At 39.5% G+C, this 20,288-nt stretch overlaps 1 protein-coding gene across 4 annotated transcripts in view; it reads right to left on the reverse strand.

The window, feature by feature from the left end:
* The window catches only part of SRRM3 (serine/arginine repetitive matrix 3), a 180,661-nt gene that overhangs the window by 49,560 nt on the left and 110,813 nt on the right, over nt 1-20,288 (reverse strand). For all 4 annotated transcript variants that reach the window (XM_087957987.1, XM_087957989.1, XM_087957969.1 and 1 more), the window contains exons 4-5: nt 14,013-14,114; nt 2,250-2,384 (exon numbers count right to left, since the gene is read on the reverse strand). In XM_087957987.1, the coding sequence (XP_087814113.1) occupies nt 2,250-2,384; nt 14,013-14,114 (237 nt within the window). The remainder of the gene's footprint in view (nt 1-2,249; nt 2,385-14,012; nt 14,115-20,288) is intronic.

The following is a 20,288-nucleotide window of genomic DNA, read 5'->3' on the forward strand; positions in this document are numbered from 1 at the left end:
AATTAAAAAAAAGCAGTGAAACTAAGCCAGCAACAGTAGAGTCAAGGTATGTACAGCACTTAATAAATAAAAGTGGGTCCCTTTACAGGGAGTAGAGATATGATGACTTCATTTATTTCACAAAAAGGGCCTTGTGTGCCTATTTCTTCATATCACCATGAGGGATAAATCAGAAAATGACCTGAATTAAATGGAAAGCTCAGAATTGTCAGGGCCTTTTCCATACAGAATTAACTGCCGGGTAAAATTATTGGTCCTTAAAATTGCTGAATGCAGAATCCTAGAATTATACATTGGATTCGTGAAACACTCTACAGTACATCCTGAATTGGAAAGGAAAACTAAACACAAATAGTCTTCACAGCAATCTAGGCTTTTTTCACCACACCCTGCAGACATCCCTGATGAATTCTCTTAAATTCATCAGTCTGCAATAATGAAAAGAAATCCTACACAATCAATATAGAAAGTAGATTTAAACTAGGCAGTGGCTTGAAGTTATCTTTTTGGTTACATTTGTACAATTTGTTCCCCGTTCAAGTTCTTTGGCATTGGCAGTCTGCCCCCAAAGCATAGCAGAGATGTATAAATATTATCCCTTTTAGCTGAGTACAACCTGTGGACCTGACCTGGTTAAAAATCTAGCAGCCACATTTGCATGAATCTTCATTTGTTTCTTTTGGGTCTTTGCATATTGTGCAAACCCAGCTTGTTTAGTTCATTTATGTTCAATGTTGTATAATCAGGTTATTCATAAAGTATGGAGCCACCTGCATAGTATGTAAATTAATGTGGCCTTTGGGGGATTAATCAGCCCATTGCAGTCTAGTCCCCTGAGTGCTGGCAACTTTGACACAGATCTGACAATAAAAAAGATTCTTTGTTTTGGCCAGGGAGGAAGATTTTTCCATCCCAGTTTAAAATAAGCAGTGGTACTTTACCAGAGAGATGCATTAAAAAAGGCACATCTGGGTATTCGGTGTATGAATAGACAGTGCAGAGAAAAAGGGTAAAATATGATTGAGAATTTAGAGGGTTTTATCTTGACACATGGGACATCTATTGTGTGGGATAAAAAAAATCAGGATGGCAGCTATAGTGTGCAGCAAGTGTCCAAATGAAGTCAGAGACACTGACAAGAACTTGTAGTTTTATATAAATAAATATATGCTACAGCAAACAAGATAATCGGGCTAAAAGGAGCACCATGAAGTAAATCATAGAGCATACAGGGCACACAGAAGAAAAAGGTGGGAAAAAGGGAAACTCCCCCTTCACACCCACAGCAACCAATCAGAGTGCAGATTGCCTCATGCAAGAGCCAGCATTCTCCAATCAATCAACTATAACGGTGTCCTGGCTCCCTGCACAACCCACTGCTCCTGCTACTAAATTTAAATATCTTAAGATATAGTCATATGAAGACCATCAATGTGGCATCAATGTATATAGAAAAGGGATGGGGCATTAGCTGCCTGCCATCTTGATTTTTTTTTTTTTTTACATTTCCCCTCTATGGGCATTCCCAGTGCTATAGCTATCATCTTGTCTTTTGATGGATTTTACTTCAAATACATCCAACTCCTTTAACCTTTCATCCCAGAAAATAAATAACTGGCAAAACTGGTCACATGGAATTGCATAGAAGTCTGGCCCCGAACAAGGGCAAGGAGATAAATAAGAAATTTTATCACTTCCAAAATGACCAAAAACTTTGTCTCCCAAAATCAAAAATCCCACATGACAGCTGAAATCTAAGCTTTTATCTTAGCTAGAATTGTGATGTCATTGGTGGATGTGGGGGCTTATCCTAAGAACAGTAGAAGAATCTGAGATTTCTCTACCAGTATTTGTTATAATAAGATTTTCTGCATTTGTCAGGAAGTTAGTATTTCATTTCAAAATTTCACTGAAAAAAACCTCTTTTCCTAGGCATTAGAAAATTGGCCCAGCTGCTCCATCTGTTTCCTTGACTTGCTCATTTTAATATCTAAATAACCATTTGTTCATGGCATAGGAATTTTTTTGTTTTTTTTAATCTATTTGGAAGTTATTATTTAGCAGATGAAAATCCATAGTTCCGTTTGAAATGAACCAACAGTAAAGCTCTTATCTCTAAGATTAAGTTTCATGTAATAAAAGAGCTGTGATTAAACTTCATAGAATACTAAAATCTTGCTAGAAAATCAGTGCACCAAACTCCCAATAGAGTTTCCCTTGCAGCCGCAGCTGATATCTGTGACACTCACCTGTATTCTTGGTGACTGCTGTCATATTGGTAACAGTCAGCTGCACAGTCACACTGCAATGGGCAACCTTCTTCATACTCTGCATATTGTATGGCATATTCTTCTCCATCTACCATATGATGATTTTCTATCACTCTGTCCAAGAAAAAAAGAGGAAAACAATCCTTCAGAGTAGTGGTGGGATTCACATTTTTTTAACTACTGGTTCTGTGAGTGTGGCTTGGTGGGCGTGGCAGGGGAAGGATACTGTAAAATCTCCCATTCTCTCCCCATCCCACTAACCTGCTTTCCAGCTCCATTCTCCTGAGCAGGGCAACCAAAGAAGACCCAGCCGATCAGCTGGGACTCAGGAAGACACAGAATAGATGGGGGCGGGGCCAGTCAGAGGTGGGATTTACCGGTTCTCCGAACTACTCAAAATTTCCGCTACCGGTTCTCCAGAACTGGTCAGAACCTGCTGAATACCACCTCTGCTTCAGAGCTTACCTTGTTGTAGTATTATGGGGAAAGCCCCTTTGTGAATATGATTTTATTCATGCTTGTACCAGGATTCTTTGTGTGTTTGACTGCACATTGTAAAACAGCAGAGAAAACAACTCTCATTATTACTATAGGCCACAATCACATTTAAACTTCTTTTCTGTAATGTTTTGTTAGTATGTGTGTATCTGTGTATATATGGATGATATAGCTATACATACACGTATCCATTCTAATTATAAGGGGAAATGGAGTGACTGAGCAAAATTTCAATTTTCAGCAAATTTGCAGGGGTTAATACATTCCTAGTTCAGATTAATTCCACAAATACAGATAATCCTCGACTTACAATCACAATTGAGACCAAAATTTATGTTGCTAAGTGAGACAGTTGTTAGGTGAATTTTGCCCCATTTCTTGCCCATTTCTGTGAATCACTACAGTTAAGTTAGTAACATGGTTGTTAAGTGAACCTGGCTTCCTTATTGACTTTGCTTGTGGGAAGTTTGCAAAAGATGATCACATGACCCCAGGACAAAGACTGAATTTTGATCATGTGACTGTGGGGATGCTGCAGTGGTCATAAGCATGAAAAACAATCATAAGTGATTTTTTTCAGTGCCTTTGTAACTTTGAACGGTCACTAAACAAGCTGTTGTAAGTCGAACACTATCTGTACTTATAAGGCTGTCCACCCCATTATTACACTTTTGTGTTGAGTGGTGTTTCTAAAATGCTTTTGAAAAGTTGCTTTAAAGTAAGTTTTGGAATAAATTATATTTCAAAATCTACTTAGGTATGTGCATGTTCTCTAAAGCAGTGATCGCTAACCGGTGGGCCGTGAGAACATTTTGGTGGTCCACAGAGAAATGTCACCCCCAAAGCACCCCCCAAAGCAATTAATCCAGGTTGTGCGGGAATACAAGGCTTGTGTTGCTTGCATTGCGAACAACTCGAGATAGTGAGGGGAGGGGGGAAAGGGAGGAGGGCGGAACTTGCCCAACTTGCCCCACACGCCTCACCTGGCCACAGGGCTGCTTCTTTCTGCTTCTTTCTTCTTCTGCTTTTGGCTGCATGCAAGGAAAGCAGCAAAAGTCTTTCTTTCCCCCAACAGAAAGAAGTCTTTCTTTCCCCCAACAGAAATGAGTCTTTGGAACCCTGCAAGCCATCCTGCTCCAAGAGGCTGTGCCATTCTAGTGGAGTTTTGGGGAGAGAAAGAAAGACTTCTGCTGCTTTCCTTGCATGAAGCCCAAAGTCTCTCTCTCTCCCCCCCTGAGAATGGAGCTGGAAATGGTATCCTGCGATCCCAAATAAAGAATGATCGATCCGTAGGAAAATGGGGTGGGGGATTTTCCTGCATAATTTTGGGGATTTTCCCAGGGTCTCTGCTGCTTCTGCTTTTTCTGCAGAGACCCTGGGAAAATCCCCAAAAAAGTCTGCAGGAAAATCCCCCATCCCGTTTTCCTACCGATCAATTGTTCTTTATTTGGAATCGCAGGTAATGTGTGTGTCTCTCTCTCTTTCCCCCTGAGAATGGAGCTGAAAAGCAGGTTAGGAATGTGGCTGCCATGGAGGGGGTGGGGGTATGACGGACATATGTGTGTGTGTGTGTGAGAGAGAGAGAGAGAGAGAGAGAGAGAGAGAGAGAGAGAGAGAGAACATCACCGCCAGCCCTCCAAGATTAGACTGGATCCCTCCCTCCCTCCCTCCCTCTCTCTCCAATGTCAGTAAGCCACCGCCATTCAAAATTCATATTAGTGGTTTGCGGGATTTAAAATTATGAGATTGGTGGTCCCTGAGGTCCAAAAGGTTGGCGACCCCTGGTCTAAAGATATTATTTTAAAACATAGATACCGTGTTTCTCACATAATAAGGCCAGGCCATATTTTAAAATAGACCTAAATTTGGGGAGGGGCTTAATTTGATTTTATGCCCAAAAAACATGCTGGGCCTTCCTATTGGTGGAGGCCGTATCGTTGGAGAAACACGGTAGTTCTCGAGTTACAACCACAATTGAGCTCAACATTTCTGTTTTTAAGTGACATATAATAACAACATTTCTGTTGCTAAGTGAATCTGGCTTCCCCATTGACTTTGCTTGTCAGAATATATGAACTAGTTGCCAAGCAATTGAATTTGAATTTTGATCACATGATCATAGGATGCTACAAAGGTTGTAACTGTGAAAAATTGTCGTTAGTCACTTTTTTTCAGTAATGTTGTAATTTTGAATGATCACTAAACAATTTTCTATGTCAAGGATTACCTGTATTTTAATGCATCTGAGTATTATGATATAATATGGGGAAAGGCTTCACCCAATAATTCTAATGTCAACTCACATTGAAATTTATAAAATTTAAAAATGCACAAATATTAAATTGAGCAGTTTTATATAAAAAGTGTAGGAATATATATCTAATAATATTACCACTACTTTGGAACAATCAGCTTGAATAATCTCTTTTGTGTCCCAATTGAAGTTTGCCTTAATGAAAGTGATATTTGTTGTATTTGGCATATGCAGTTTCTGCAGAACTCTGCCAAATAGAATGGTCAGCAAAACTAAAAATCCCCCATCAATTTTTAATATCTGGAGAAAGACTGAGGAAGAGGCAGACAGTCCATTTGGTCTTATATTTCTTACTAGAGTGAAATATATTAAATTGCTATTTTAAGCTACTATAATTCATTCTAAATTTGCACATATAAATTAGCATCTTAATATAAATTAGCATACACTAATCTTATTCAAAGACCAGCATTGTCCAAAGACCTCCTGTGTCAGCATGCAGTTGCCTGGAGCTCTCTGCTATCATGTCACATTTACAACCAGCCTGACATATTGTTCTTTCTAGCTGACCCTGACAGTACAGGCAGTGTAGAAAACAGGGACAGCTACTGAGCTGGTAAGAGCAGGGTGTAAAGGCTGGGAGAAAGAGAAATGAAATCTAATGGTTAGCAGACGAATATGAATTCTAAGACAGCCTTTTCAAGACACCTCAGGGCAAGACGCTTGATGGGATCAGAAGTGAGGAGAAATCTCAAGATCCACTGAAGGAAAGAAAGTATTGTCATAGCCAAATCTACCAAAGACAGATAACTTGGGGGAAGAAAAAAAAACTAGAATAATAAACACCCTTGCTTATATTTAAGAGATTGATTGATTGATTATATGCCATTTTCATTTTGTACCACATAGAATTTCCCCAGGAAGATCTATGATAATCTATAAGAGAATAATAGAATAACAGCATTGAAAGGGACCCTGGAGATAAAAGATAATCAGAGTTGGAAGGGACCTTGTAGGTCATGTAGTCCAACCCCCCACCCAAGTGGGAGACTGTACACCATTTTTGACAAATGGCAGTCCAATCTCCTCATGAAAGTCTCAAGCGATGGCGCTCCCACAACTTTCGAACGCAAGCTGTTCCACTGGTTAATTGTTCTCTCTGTTAGGAAATTTTTCTTTAATTCCAGGTTGGTTCTCTCCTTGATTAGTTTCCATCCATTGTTTCTTGCCTTCTGGTAATTTGGAAAATAGGTTGACCCCCTCTTCTTTGTGGCAGCCCCACCAATATTGGAACACTGCTATCATGTCACCCTCTAGTCCTTTTTTGTTTTTTACAAGACTAGCCACATCCAATTCTTGCAACTGTATTTCATGTTTTAGCCTCCAGATCCCTAATCATCTTGGTTGCTCTTTTCTGTACTTTTTCAGAGTCTCAGCGTATTTTTTATAATATGGTGATCAAAACTGGATGCAATATTCTAAGTGTGGTCTTACTAAAACTTTATAATTGGTACTATCCTACTTATCTCTAAATAGGGAGTGGGAAAGGTATGTAAAAGTAGAAGAGTTCTCAAATAGTGAAGAAAATTCTAAGACTGAAAACTTTACTTTGCTAGTAGAAGAGTATTTTAGCCCAAGAATTTTTGGCATATATCAGTCAAGTTAGTTGACTTTCCTTTGCATTATGGATTTATTGACACTTCCTGGGTATTTCAGAATTTGGTTGCTGAGCTAAATTGTAACACTGCTTAAAATGAACCTTACCTTGTTTTGCTACATTAATAAGAGAATAATCACAAAAATGATTTGGGTGCTGCATCTTGGATCAAATCCACAACTGCCAAAGCCCTCATGACATCTCTGTAAGTACTATTTATAATCCAGATGACATTTTAAATCTGGGAATTTGGCTGTGGTTTCCTCAATTATTTCTTGGATTAGGTAGAATGGGAAGAGGAGTCCCTTTAATTGTATTTATTTATTAAAAATTAACCCATGCTTTGTCAATAAGAGTAAATTATTTACTGAGAGCTTTCTATCTTTACAATTCCAAAAAGTATTGAATCAGCATGCAAGCAATGCCTCCTCACCAAACAAGAAATCCATCATGGACAAAAATAAGAGAAAATCACTATAATAACATTTGGAAATGTCACCCCCTCTGCCTTTGTCTCTGCTTTTTCAGAAAAAGCGTGTAATTACAATATTATAGCTGACTAATGTTTTAGGTGGAACTCTCCAGCCTTCCCTTGGAAAGATGTCAGGAGGGGAAAATTGCAGGAAGAGTAATACAGCCCAGCAGATACTGCCTGGGAGACATTAATCTCTGCTGTTCAAGAAGCTTAACCCGATTATAAGCCAAGTGAATAATTGGCTGTTGTAAGGGAAATGAACCCCAGGATGTTTGAGGGAGCAATATTAGTGGGCTGGAGAAACAAAAAAAGGGAGCATAGCGTTTGGATGGGTTAAAAAGCTTACTCATACGGTAGTTTTCTCCAGGATAAAAGATAGTATCCTTTAAGTCAAAGTTTGTCCTTTGGTAAGTTCATGGACATATCCATGCATTCTTCTGGTTAACATTACCACCTTTTTTTCTATTGTTATTGGAGAGCAAAATAAAGGGAAATTCTTAAAACAGTACTCATGAGTTTCAATTCATCATTGTCTCGTGACAGAGGACTGAGAAGGGGATTATATTGTCTGTGTGTCCAGTTTGTTTGCAATAATTTGGGGGCAAGAAAACAATGAAAGACAATACAAATGTTCTTCTAATGAATGAAAAGTTGAATCTCGTTGCTCTCTATTAGATTTTACTTTGTGATACCGTTATGTATTCATAGCTGATAGATTGCAAGCTACAGAACAGCATCATAAAGCAGGCTGTACATCCTTCACTAGTTCTATCACAAGATCAACCAAAAGAAGGTTATGTTGGATTGGGCCCAAAACCTAACTAATCCAGCCCAGGCAAGCCAAAGAGTTGGATATCCATGATCTAGACCAGGGCTGTCAAACTCATGGCCCATGGGCTGGATGCGTCACATGCTGGCCACGCCATGCCCAATTTAGTAAAGGGGGGGAAGTCGTGTTACTTTATGTGACAACACCATGACAATGTGAGTTTGACACCCCTGATCTAGACCAAGAGATGGAAACTCTTCAGAATCAGGATTCCCTAAAACTCAGTCTTACAAGGTTGAGTTGAAGTCTTTTTTTTTCCTATCCAAAACCCCAGTCTCCAGACACAAAGACAGAATCTCCGCAGCATCATTTCAGTGGGCAGGGTAGAGATATAAAATTACTTTGTAAAGTTATTACATAAAGTTACTGATGATAATTCACTCCTTGTTGCCAGATTACCTTACTTAATGTCATGCCCCTGTCAGAGTCTGAATCTGAGGAGGAAGATGAACAGCTGAACAGGGAATGGGAGTGTGGCTCCGTTGGTTATGGAGGAGGCTGGGGAAAGATAAAGTCCGGCTGGGCAGAGCAGGGAAGAGATAGAACAAGAGAGAGGAAGTTTTGAGGAAGACCCAGGCCCACTCCCTCTTCATCTTAGGGCACGCAGGGAGGAATGGAGAAGAGAGCAACATGGGTTGCATGGTTTATGGGGGAGGAAAGGGTCCTGATTCCCTTCATTAGCCACACCTGGGAATGAAACTTTATAAGAACTGCATGCTGTCTGTGGCAGCTGCTGGGAGCAAATGTGACTTTATCTTGTGATGACTTTGCTTATCTGTGTTCCTGGCATCTTCCCAACCATGTGAGTTTTGCTGTGCCTTCAAGTCTGGAATTCTTGCTCCTGCCATGCCAAACTAATTACCTCAGTTTGGCTTGATTGGACTTCAAGTTACATTTTTTGTTGACCATGTTTTGGACTCGATTCTCTGCAGTTAAAGGCTGTTCCTGGGAGAGTTTTTCTCCAGCCGGAAGGTAACCTGAACATTGGGGGCAAAGTTGGAGCTATTAAAGGGACTCTTATTGATTATCTGACTGTGTTGCCTTTGTGCCATGCCCCAGATCATCACACCTACAGCTGTCATAGGTAAGGATGTAAACAGGAGTGGAGAGAGTGCTAAAGCCTTTGGGACCCTGTAAATCAGGACTGTCAAACTCCTGGCCAATGGGCCGGATGCTGGCCACACCCATGACCTGGGTTAGCAAAGGGGAAAAAAATCCTGATGTGTTACGTGACACTGCCGTGACAATGTTTAACACCCGTGCTGTAAATCATAGGCCACAGATTAAACTCCTACCCTCATCAACACTGACTGGAACTAGCCCTAAAGAAGGAAGAAACACCATAATAGAATGCTACCCATTCCCCAATCCAATTCAGAAGAATACCATGATAAATTGTGTGCTGAAAACTACTAAGAGATCAAAAGAAGAGGTGACCATTATCCACTTCTGCCAGAGATCACCTACAAGCATGATCAGTGCCATTTCTGTCCTGTCCTCAGCATATCCTTAATTCTCACCTCTAAAATGATATACTGTATATACAATATAGTCATGTAGAACATAAGAGATGACAAGATTTGCACTAAAATACATGATGGTATTGTATATGTATAAAATAGAAGAAGTGGGGCAGGCAAGAAGAAAAGGGAGTTTTGAAGCACTTCAATCCCCCAAATGATCTCCTTTAGCTGCTTTTCATCTGGTAGAAGAAGCTTTTACATTGTGGTTGAAATGAAACTTTTGGGGGTCTCAGTGGAGCTTGAGATACAAATGCAGCCTGCTCTTGCTAATCTATAGTTTAAGTTACATGTAATAAACATCATTTGGGTTTACATAACATTCTTATCTTGTAGTACATTGACCCATACACTAACCAAATATCACATTAACCTAACCAAGGCCAGCAGCAATCAACTTTTCTGGTACCTGTGAAATGTGTTATGTAGATGCTGCCAGCAGAACCTTAGCTAACCTAGTTAATCTTATTACATAAATGTGGCTAGCTAGTCCTTACTTAAAATAAGGCATTATATCTGCAGCAAGATCATGATTACAAGCAAAGTGGATGGAGGTTGCAAAAAAAAGAAACCGATCTCACCTTGAAAGCTAAGGCTTAGGACTCCTTTGGCATCTTTTGACTCCATTCTGAGCATTATGCCTTGTTTAGAGTTTTGAAGCATGAATTCAGCTCCAGAAAAAGAACAAACTAGGTTTCTGGCTCCATCTTATGGCCGTTGGAGGAGCCTTGGCCAATCACAATTACAGCATTCTCTTAAAGATACAACAGTATTAAATGACTATCCTGGTTTATATATTGCCAATCCAACTGTTAGGTGACTATCATTCCTAACAGCCAGTGTCTCATTTGCATTCAGAAATTAATTGAAAATTAAGGCAAGATAAAATATATCACAGTGGCAAGTACCAGCCAATAAATGAATCACTGTATTTTAGATCATTTGATGCTTCCAGGTGGTTTTCAAGAGTAGCCCTATGTAAACAACAGATGGCTGATGCTTCATTTAACATCTTTATAAACATAATAAGTAAATTTTACAAACCAGTTGTAGATTTCTCCAACACAGAGCAAACTCAAACAGAAGTAGACATGTTACAAGTTCAGAGGTTCAGCAGTAACTTCAGCAGCTCAGAAACAGACATCAGTTTCACTTTAGTTCAGCAAGCAAGCAAGATACAGAGGAGCAGTTTCATTTCAATAGACAGACTCAGAGCTCAACATAGCTGCAGAGTTGCAGAGCTTAATATAAAGCCACGACTAGGTTACTTCTAATTTCAGTTTCCAAACTCTCCTCATTGGTTGATTTAGTTGCTGTGCCTATTCATTGGCTGACCTTGTTACCATGCTCTATTCCAGATCATGGATATACTCTGACATGCCTGTTTTTCTCCTTAGGACCATGGCTAAATCTCTGTTGTCCCAAATGGCCAGGCCTAACAAAGTTTTCATATTAATAAATTAACTTTATTCGTGTCCTGAAAATCCTTCTGATTTCTCTCTTGACTCCCTGATGGCTGTCCTGGCTGATGGCTGTACATTCATATGTAATTCATTTGCTGTGCAATGTGTAGTTCATTAGTTCAATCAATCAGTCAGTCAGAATAGAGCTGGAAGGGACCTTGGAAGTCTTCTCATCCAACCTCCTGCCCAAGCAGGAGAATCTATACCATTTCCGACAAGTGACTGTCCAGTCTCTTCTTAAAACCTCCAGTGATGAAGCACTCACAACTTCTGAAGGCAAGCTGTTCCACTGGTTAATTGTTCTCTCTGTTAGGAAGTTTCTAATTAATTCCAGGTTGCTTCCCTCCTTCATTAGTTTCCTTCCATTGTTAAGAAACAATGAAAGAGTCTTGCCTTCTGGTGCTTTGGAAAATAAGTTGATCTTCTGTTCTTCGTGGCAATCCCACAAATACTGGAATACACCCGTAGTCCTTTTTTTCTCTAGTCTAACCATACCCAATTCCTGTAACTGTTCTTCATATGTTTTAGTCTCCATGCGTTTAGTTCAGGAGAAGCAACATCCTTAATAATGAAAAGGGTTGTGTAGGGGATGGACCACAATCTTTATCATCCATTAGGAAATAAACTCCAGAGATGCAGAAGAGAAGTTTACAGTTCTGTTCACAGCAAGTTGTATTCTTCTTTTCATAAGTTGGTGGCTTTTTGACAAGCAGCAAATAGACTGGTTAACTAGCCAATGACATCAGGGATGGTTGGTCATTTGACAGAAAAAGACCTCTTTGGTTGGGATGATGAATTTAGCCTGAATTGAATTAGCTTTGACACAATCTATCCACAGTATAGGAAGAGTACTTCAGAAACCAAGGGTTAGTTTAACAGAGAGCAATCTCTTTGCAGGCTTGCCCAGCCAATTAACCTTTTCTAGTGTTCAAGATGAATATTGAACTTAATGAACTATCTGTTGAATGGTCAGTCAAGTACATATACATGAATACCCAGGTGCATGCAAATACAAATATTGGGATAAACTAAAACAATGATATACCAAAGATCAGGGAAAGATCAAAGAACAACTGCTGGATAAAAGAGTTGGCCAGGACTTGAATTTCAATGATGAAAAGCTGGCTAAGAACAGCCCAATCCCTTTCTAATAGTCACCTCCACGAGTCTTTTGTAACAATACTCTATGATAAAAGCCAGCTGGTCAGAATCAACACTTTTAGATTATAAAAGGAGACGAAAAGGAACTGTGCTTGCTTATCTCTGTGTGTGCTTGTGTGAAAAGTATAAAAGTTTCTCGGATCCATACCTTGCAATTTTATTTGCTGTTTTTTGCTATTACTTCTCTGCTATTCCCCTCAACTCAGCAATCTTTCTAGAGTTACAAAATAACTTTTCCCAACTATCTGATGACTAATTTAGATAATTCTCCTGCTAATATTAGTTGGGAAAATCATGTTCATCATCAGTGACTGTCTCTAATTAGTTGTGCTGGAAGTGAGGAATGTACTAAAGCAGGGGTGTCAAACTTGTGTTGTCACAGCGGCGTCACGTGACATATCAGGACTTTTTCCCCTTCACAAAATCGGGTGGGGGCGGGGCCGGCACATGGGCTGCGAGTTTGACACCCCTATACTAAAAGGACAACTATATTCAAGCTGTGATTCAATAAAACTGTGCAAAGGCTGTACTATACTAAAAAACGGTTACTTTCTGGAGTGATTGAACCAGATAAGGACAAAGTTCCTGAGAAGGAGTGAAAAGGTTGTCTCTGGTTTCTTCCCTTAAGATACACTTTCCCAGAATTGAAATTATTGTGCAGTAAAATCTAGACCCCCATCTGAACTGGACAGAACCATCAAAGGGGCTACGTTGGGGGGGGGGAGAGAAAACTATGTTTCCTAATAAGTATTTAGAGACAGAAGAGATTCTTACAACTATCTTCCTCTGTGGTTTCATGGATAAAAACTTAAATATCTTTAGTCCAGCATTTTGCAATTGGATTCCTTTCCAATAGCCATATTGGATTGTAATTGAGAATAATCACCATCACTTCAATTATCTGATATTTGGGGCACACTGCTCCTGCTATTTTTATGGCATTGATGGCAGTTATATCTTAAATAAACTGGGTAGAACCGTGATGGCGAACCTATGGCACGCGTGCCACAGGTGGCACACAGACCCATTTGTGTGGGCATGTGAGCCCAGCCAAACTTACCTGCACTGTGTACGCACGCCTCCCAGATGATTTTCAGCCCGTTTGAGGCCATTTTCGTCTTCCCAGAGGCTTGAGGGAAGCCTCTGCAGCCTCGAGAGGCCAAAAAATGGGCCTTTCAGAAATACCAGAAGTGCCGAAACTGGCCAGTTTTCAGCCTCCAGAGGCTTCTCTCGGGTCTCCGGGAGGGTGAAAACAGTCTCCCCTGGACTCCAGAGGCCCTCCAGAGGCCGAAAAAATGGGCCTTTTGGAAATACCGGAAGTGCCGAAACAGGCCCATTTTTCGGCCTCCCACGGCTGCAGAAGCTTCTCTTGAGCATCCGGGATGGTGAAAATGGCCTCAAATGGGCTGAAAATCAGCTGGGAGGCGTGCGCATGTGCAGTGCAGGTAAGGGGGCAGGGACGGGAGTATTGCATGTGCATGCGCAGGGGGGCACATTGCATTGTGGGTGCTGGCATGTGCATGCTTTCCGCACACCACAACAAAAAAGTTCGCCATCACTGGGATAGAACAATGTACAGGATAATTATGAGCACCAGAACTCTTCTGGTGAAGGTTTGTATTAGTTGTATCAGAGCAACAGTAAGCGATGAAATTTTAACTGACTGCCATGGGATTTACTGTTTCCTTCAGCAGGGAGACTTCCCCCCCTCAGTGGATAGAAAAAAAGAATACCGGATGGAATGTCCAGCTCATCCTTCTTGGTGGCATTCTAAGTTTCTACATGCAAGAATTTGGGTGCAATTAGACTCTTTTGAGTCTCCTCCACAGAGCTGGAAAGAGAGAAGCCAAATTGACATGATTGCATAGCAACTCTCCATACTTACATATGTCGTCCGTGTTGGTCTTCACGAGTGAGAACACCCTCCTTTTCCATCAGCATTTGCCGGAAGGTGCCAACCTTCTGCCGGATATCCTCTTCAGAATACCTGTTGGAAAGAAGGAAGGAAGGAAGGAAGGAAGGAAGGAAGGAAGGAAGGAAGGAAGGAAGGAAGGAAGGAAGATGGGAAGCACATCAGCAATGTTCAGAGTTTACCCTCCTACAGATATCAATCTTTCCTTTATTAAAGGAATCTCCTCCAAATCACAAGTCAACCATCTTGACTTTTTTTATACCTCCCTTCCCCCAAGAACAATCCTGCTAAGAATAATTAGCATCTGGGGCTACTGAATATCTCTTATAATTAGCATCTGGGGCTACTGAATATCTCTTTCCATTTCCCCATATTAATTCAATAACAGAAGACTTTACTTTGGCTTGCCAAAGCAACAGCACCAACAAGAAACTGCACTAATGGCCTCATTCTGCTTGGTCTACTACAGCATTTCCTCTTTGATGCTATAAGGTGCTGAGCACACCATCTGCCTTTGGTCTCCATAGCAGAGCCTCTGGGATTCAGTTGTGCACAAAGAGTCCAGGAATTAAGATATCAATAATTCTTATTTATCTAACTTCAAAGAACATATAAAGCAACATATCTGGGAGTCCCATAGTGACTCTACAATGTGGAATAAACCTCACAGACATACAAGGAGGAAATTAGGAAGGGATGCATACTGAAAGAACTGATGCACGCTTTCACACAAATTGGAAAATTGGCCTTTTTTCAAATTGCAGCTTTGCCTTTGGAATGGTACTTATTGTGTTATATAAACATCTCAGATCAAATAATTTGTTGTTATTGTGGCAGGGGTGGCTCCTATATTAACAGAATAAGAGAATAACAGAGTTGGAAGGGACCTTGGAAGTCTTCAACCCCTGCTCAGGCAGGAAACCCTATAGCATTTCAGACAAATTGTTGTCCAATCTCTTCTTAAAAATTCCCAGTGTTCACAACTTCTGGAGGCAAATTATTCCATTGATTAATTGTTCTAATTGTCAGGAAATTTATCCATAGTTCTAGGGTGCTTCTCTGCTTGATTTGTTTCCATCCATTGCTTCTTATCCTGCCTTCTGGTGCTTTGGAGAATAGGTTGATTGTCTCTTCTTAGATATTGGAACACTATGCATAATAGCCACCCCAAATCTTCTTAGCATTGACTGTTATCACCCAATATACTGTACACAGTGGCCATCTTTTTGATCTTTCCAGCAACTTCCTACCAGCCTATCCTCTGTTCAACCCTTCCCCCAACCTTCTTACTGCCCTCCATCTTCAATGATATGTTTTTCAGCAACTATAAAAAAAATGAATGCTTTATTCAATTTGCACAGAACGGCAAAAAGATGAGATGTAACTTAGAGAAATAATTAACAAACCTAACTCCTTAATGCCTCTATACTTAACTATATTCCAGTGAATGGAATCAGCCATAAAGTAGACATTTCCCCCTTAAAAATTTAATCTACTTCCCCTATTTTCAGATGCCAGTATCTACCTGGCAAATCACTGACTGTCTTCACACTTTACTCTCAGTCTTAATGTGCTTTGTTTAGTTTTCACTTAGTGTGATGTGTGAAGCCAGTCACCATGCCTTATTTAACAAATCCTATTTAAATTAAATCAGGATTCAAAGCAATGTATACGGCCAGCCACTGACCTGATTTCTGGGTGCATTTCAGAATGTCCATGGAACAGTGGTTCCTAAACTGGGAGGGTAATTACCCCCAGGGTGGTAATTTGAGCATGTCCTAATTGTACAAATAGAACAATTTGTAATTGCTTGATTGTGAATTGAGGGTCGAATTTGGGGCTGCCACTGTTAAGATAATTGTAAAATAAGAGATTCTGCAATTTTTGTCAGGTTAATGACATTATTTGAGAAGAAAAAAAGGGTTATTGGGTTAAACAGTTTAAGAACCACTCCCCTCGAAGTTAAGTCCCCAAATATGGACTTCTCTATCCTTTATCACTATAACAGAAGTGTTATGCAGGTTTCTACTGCTTTGTTGAATTATTTATGTAGGGTGTGTTTTCCATGTAGCTAGTCACTTAGCAAGTATGCAGCCATAAACACTGAATAAATAAAAAAATGCATAAATAATTAAAGTATGGCATAAGCTCTAAATTCCATGCAGGTCATAGGGTCTTTCCCCACGACTGAATTAAAAAGCTTTTTACTCTTGAATGGCCAGAAAACAATCCCAGCATTAAATTTGCTATTCTCCTTAGTAGTCGGTATCTTGCTTCTATTGTTCCTCTCCCCAGTCAGAGCAAATCTTGACCCTGAAGACTCTTCTTCACTTAATAGTTGGGAATTGAATTCAGAGGCAAGGATGTCTTTATCTACTTCTGTGAAGCATTCATCTGTTTTAGGTTGAAAATGGTTCTTCTCTCCAAAGTAAATGCTAATAACCTTTTAAGAGATTTTATTTTATTTATTTATTTATTTATTTTGTCAAGCGATTATAAAATTACAGGTATAAGCATGGACATAGTTATGAGTACATGAAATGGATACATATAATAAAAATAAAAAGAAACAATAGGACAGGGACGGTAGGCATGTTGGTGCGCTTATGCACGCCCCCTACAGACCTCTTAGGAAAGGGTTGAGGTGAATAGTAGACAGTCTAAGGTTAAAGTTTTTGGGGTTTGGGGAAGAAACCACAGAGGCTGTTGTTAGACCTTGCTCAAGTAAGTGGGGAAATGCTATTTTTATATAATCACAGCTTATAACCATTTATTTCACACTCATGGGCTAAGGACAAGATGAAAGCCATGTGAAAGGGGAAAATAAGAATGATTGCAGAATTATACGGGCTTGTAAATAATTAACTGCAACGTAAGATGCTTTTGCTCTGCTATTGTATCGGGATAAAAAGACACCCCTCTCTTTAACCAAGACAGGAGAAATAAAAATGAAAGCAGATGGAAGGTAATATTTCTACATCACATTTAACCAGGTCTAATGAAGATCTGGCACAGTGTTTCTCAACTTTGGCCACTTTAGGCTGGCTGGGGGATTCTGGGAGTTGAAGTCCACACAACATAACATTGCCAAGGTTGAGAAGCACTTGTCTAGCAGCTACTTTTGTACACTCCCCTGTTGACTTTGGCTAGTGTAATCCTTAGTTTTATTTGTTGTCACTTAATGTGTTGTGTGAAGTTAACTCAGATCATTATCTCATTGCATGATGTAGTGTGTGAACCCAGAAAATAGATTAATTCAGAAATAAGGTTAATTGTTATCAATCAATCAATTAATCAGAATAAAGCTGGAAGGGACCTTGGAGGTCTTCTAATCCAACCTCCTACTCAAGCAGGAGACCCTGATCTAGAAGAAAAAATAGACCCATCCTAAAAACTGATTGAATTGAATTTGGATTTGATTCCACTACTGCCAAACTCCAAACCAATTCAAGCAGCTCACAATATATGTGTGTGTATATATATATACATACAACCATACACACACACACACATATATAGGCATAGGCATAGGCATAGGCATGTAGAAAGATAGATAGATGGATGGATGGATGGATAGATAGATAGATGATAGATAGATAGATAGATAGATAGATAGATAGATAGATAGATAGATAGATAGATAGATAGTGTGTGTGTGTGTGTGTGTGTGTGTGTAAAAATTCAACCAGGTAAATAAAAATATACTTAAGGAAATAAGATAGAAAATGATGCTTCAGATATACTACCATTTGGGAAATGAGGAAATCAAACCAAAGCAAGCAGCTTGTTTCTGCTATTAAGATGGAAAGGAAAAGCTTGTGTGGGTTCTTACAGATGGCTCAGCTGCCATCAAAGCCCTGATAAATATTTCATGGCTTCCTTGCATGCTTAGCTTTTCAATAATAGAACAGTTGACTTTAGGTTGGCATTCAAATACACAGAAGGGACTATTGGCTCTTCCCCACCTCTGTCAGCAACCTTCTCTCTGCCTTGCATATTTTTATTGCTGTCACCCGTTTCCTCTCTTCATGAAACAGCAAGGTGCAAAACATTTCCCCTTCTTTTTCCACGTAGTTCTCACTCCTTACACGCAGGTGAGACACATATGCCAAACTAGATGTAAGAGATCATTGCTTGCAGATGATGGTGGTGATACTGGATGTATTGTAATTCATATTCATATCTATATAAAACTATATTGTTCTCTGTTTATCATATTTTTTATATATTTTGATATTTTTCTGTTGGGGGTTTTAATTTCTCTGCTATGGTCTTTCAATTCTTACACCCTGCACACAGGTGAGATACCTGTGCCAAACTAGATGTAAGGGATCATTGTAGTACAAATGATGATGATGATGATGATGATGATGATGATGATGATACTGGATATATTATACAAGTAGTCCCCAAATTACAACAGTTCATTTAGTGACCGTTCAAAGTTACAACAGCGCTGAAAAATGTGACTTATGACTTTTTCACATTTATGACCTTTGCAGCAACCTCATGATCATGTGATCAAAATTCAGATGCTTGCTAACTGGTTCCTGTTTATGATTGTTGCTGTGCAAAGTCCATGATGGGGAAGCCAGATTCACTTAACAACTGGGTTATTAACATATCAACTGCAGTGATTCACTTAACAACTATTCCCCATCCCTAACACTTTCTCACCACAGTTGATGATGGGAACTGGAATTCAGTCTTCGAAGAATGATACTTTGCACAGCCATACTCATTTGGGCTGTATTTTGTTTACTATAGAGCAGTGTTTTTCAATCTTGGCTATTTTAAGATGTGTGGACCTCACCTCACAGAATTCTGGCTGAGAAAGTTACCAGTTTTTTTTTTTAAAAACATGTTCTAAAGTGAAGTCTGTGAAATCAGCTTCAAGCTAATTGTCTCTTTTCTTTTCTTCCCAGAAGGAAATTGGAATGGTCTCCTTAAAGAAGGTTCCAATTAACTGTTGTAGTGAATAAAAGTGTAAAAAAAAATTGACAGACAAATGAGAGTTACCCTAATTCTTCAGAGGGCATCAGCAAGATACCACTGGGTGTCACCTGATGAGATGGTGGGAAGGTTAGACAAGGAGTGGAAGAGAAAACAGAACACAGAAAAAGAACCAAGTCAGTTAGCAGATGATCTCATGAATGGGTATCAGGTTTTAATGTTGTTGTTTATTAAATGGCAACTTAGCCCAAGTGACCAGAAACCCAGAAAGAAACTTTCCAACTTCTTCCAAGAGACTTCCTGCACTAATAATGTTAACCTAGTTTGGTAATTAAATGTCTGCAAAAAAAAAACCCAACCAAGCTCAGAGAGAACCAAGAACCTTTCAGACTCTTCCTTATTGTCAACCCTACAAGGCAGACGAGATGAAGAAACCAGCATCAGGACCAATTTTATGGTAACTATAAAAGCAAAACAACCTCCAAAAACATTGCCAAGAAAACTTTAAAGTCTTGTTCAAGATGTCACCAGGAGTCATTACTAACTTGAAGGCAAACACACATAGAGTAACAGAACCTTGCAAATCTGAATGGGTTCCCCTTTCCCTTCCTCTATCTTCATTTGAACTAAGGAGGGGCTTATCTAAGATACTTTCTTAAATTATTTTCTTGGCCTGGTCTCAAGACTCTCTTATCTGATTGTTGACTTTGATACTTGCTTTTCCTCCTGTCCTACAAGTCCATTCTCTGTGTCCTCCACACTTTTTGAACTCATTATAAATGAGGGTGGGAAATTATTTTTATTATTTCTAAGATTCTCTAATTATCGCAGTGTTTTTCAACCTTGGCAATTTTATAATGTATGGACTTCAACTTTTATAATTCTCCAGGCAGCAAGCTAGTTGAGGAATTCTGGAGTTGAAGTCCACACATCTTAAAGTTGGCAAGGTTAAAAAAACACTGATTTACCTCTTACAGTAAGAATTTCTTCCTGATATCTGTACTGTTTCTTCTTTCCTGATCTCACCCCGGGTGCATGGGACTTGACAACTAGCTACAGAGCACATAGCAATGTGCTTAAGTTCCAAAAGGAATACCTTTCTCCTATTGCCTGCCTCCAACCCCCTAATACAGTGATACTCTACCTCTGGGTAGCTTACAATTAAAATCATAAATATTTAAAATATTTAAAACACACACACAGTATGTGAAGACAGCAAAATTGCCATTATCATGTCTGCCAAAGGAGGACCATTTCCATCTCTGTTGTTGCTAGGCAAAATGCCAAGGCCGTTTC

The sequence above is a fragment of the Notechis scutatus genome, chromosome 1 (assembly GCF_049901735.1).
Source record: "Notechis scutatus isolate UNSWTSFEM ecotype Mainland chromosome 1, rNotScu1.2, whole genome shotgun sequence".
Lineage (NCBI taxonomy): Eukaryota > Metazoa > Chordata > Lepidosauria > Squamata > Elapidae > Notechis > Notechis scutatus.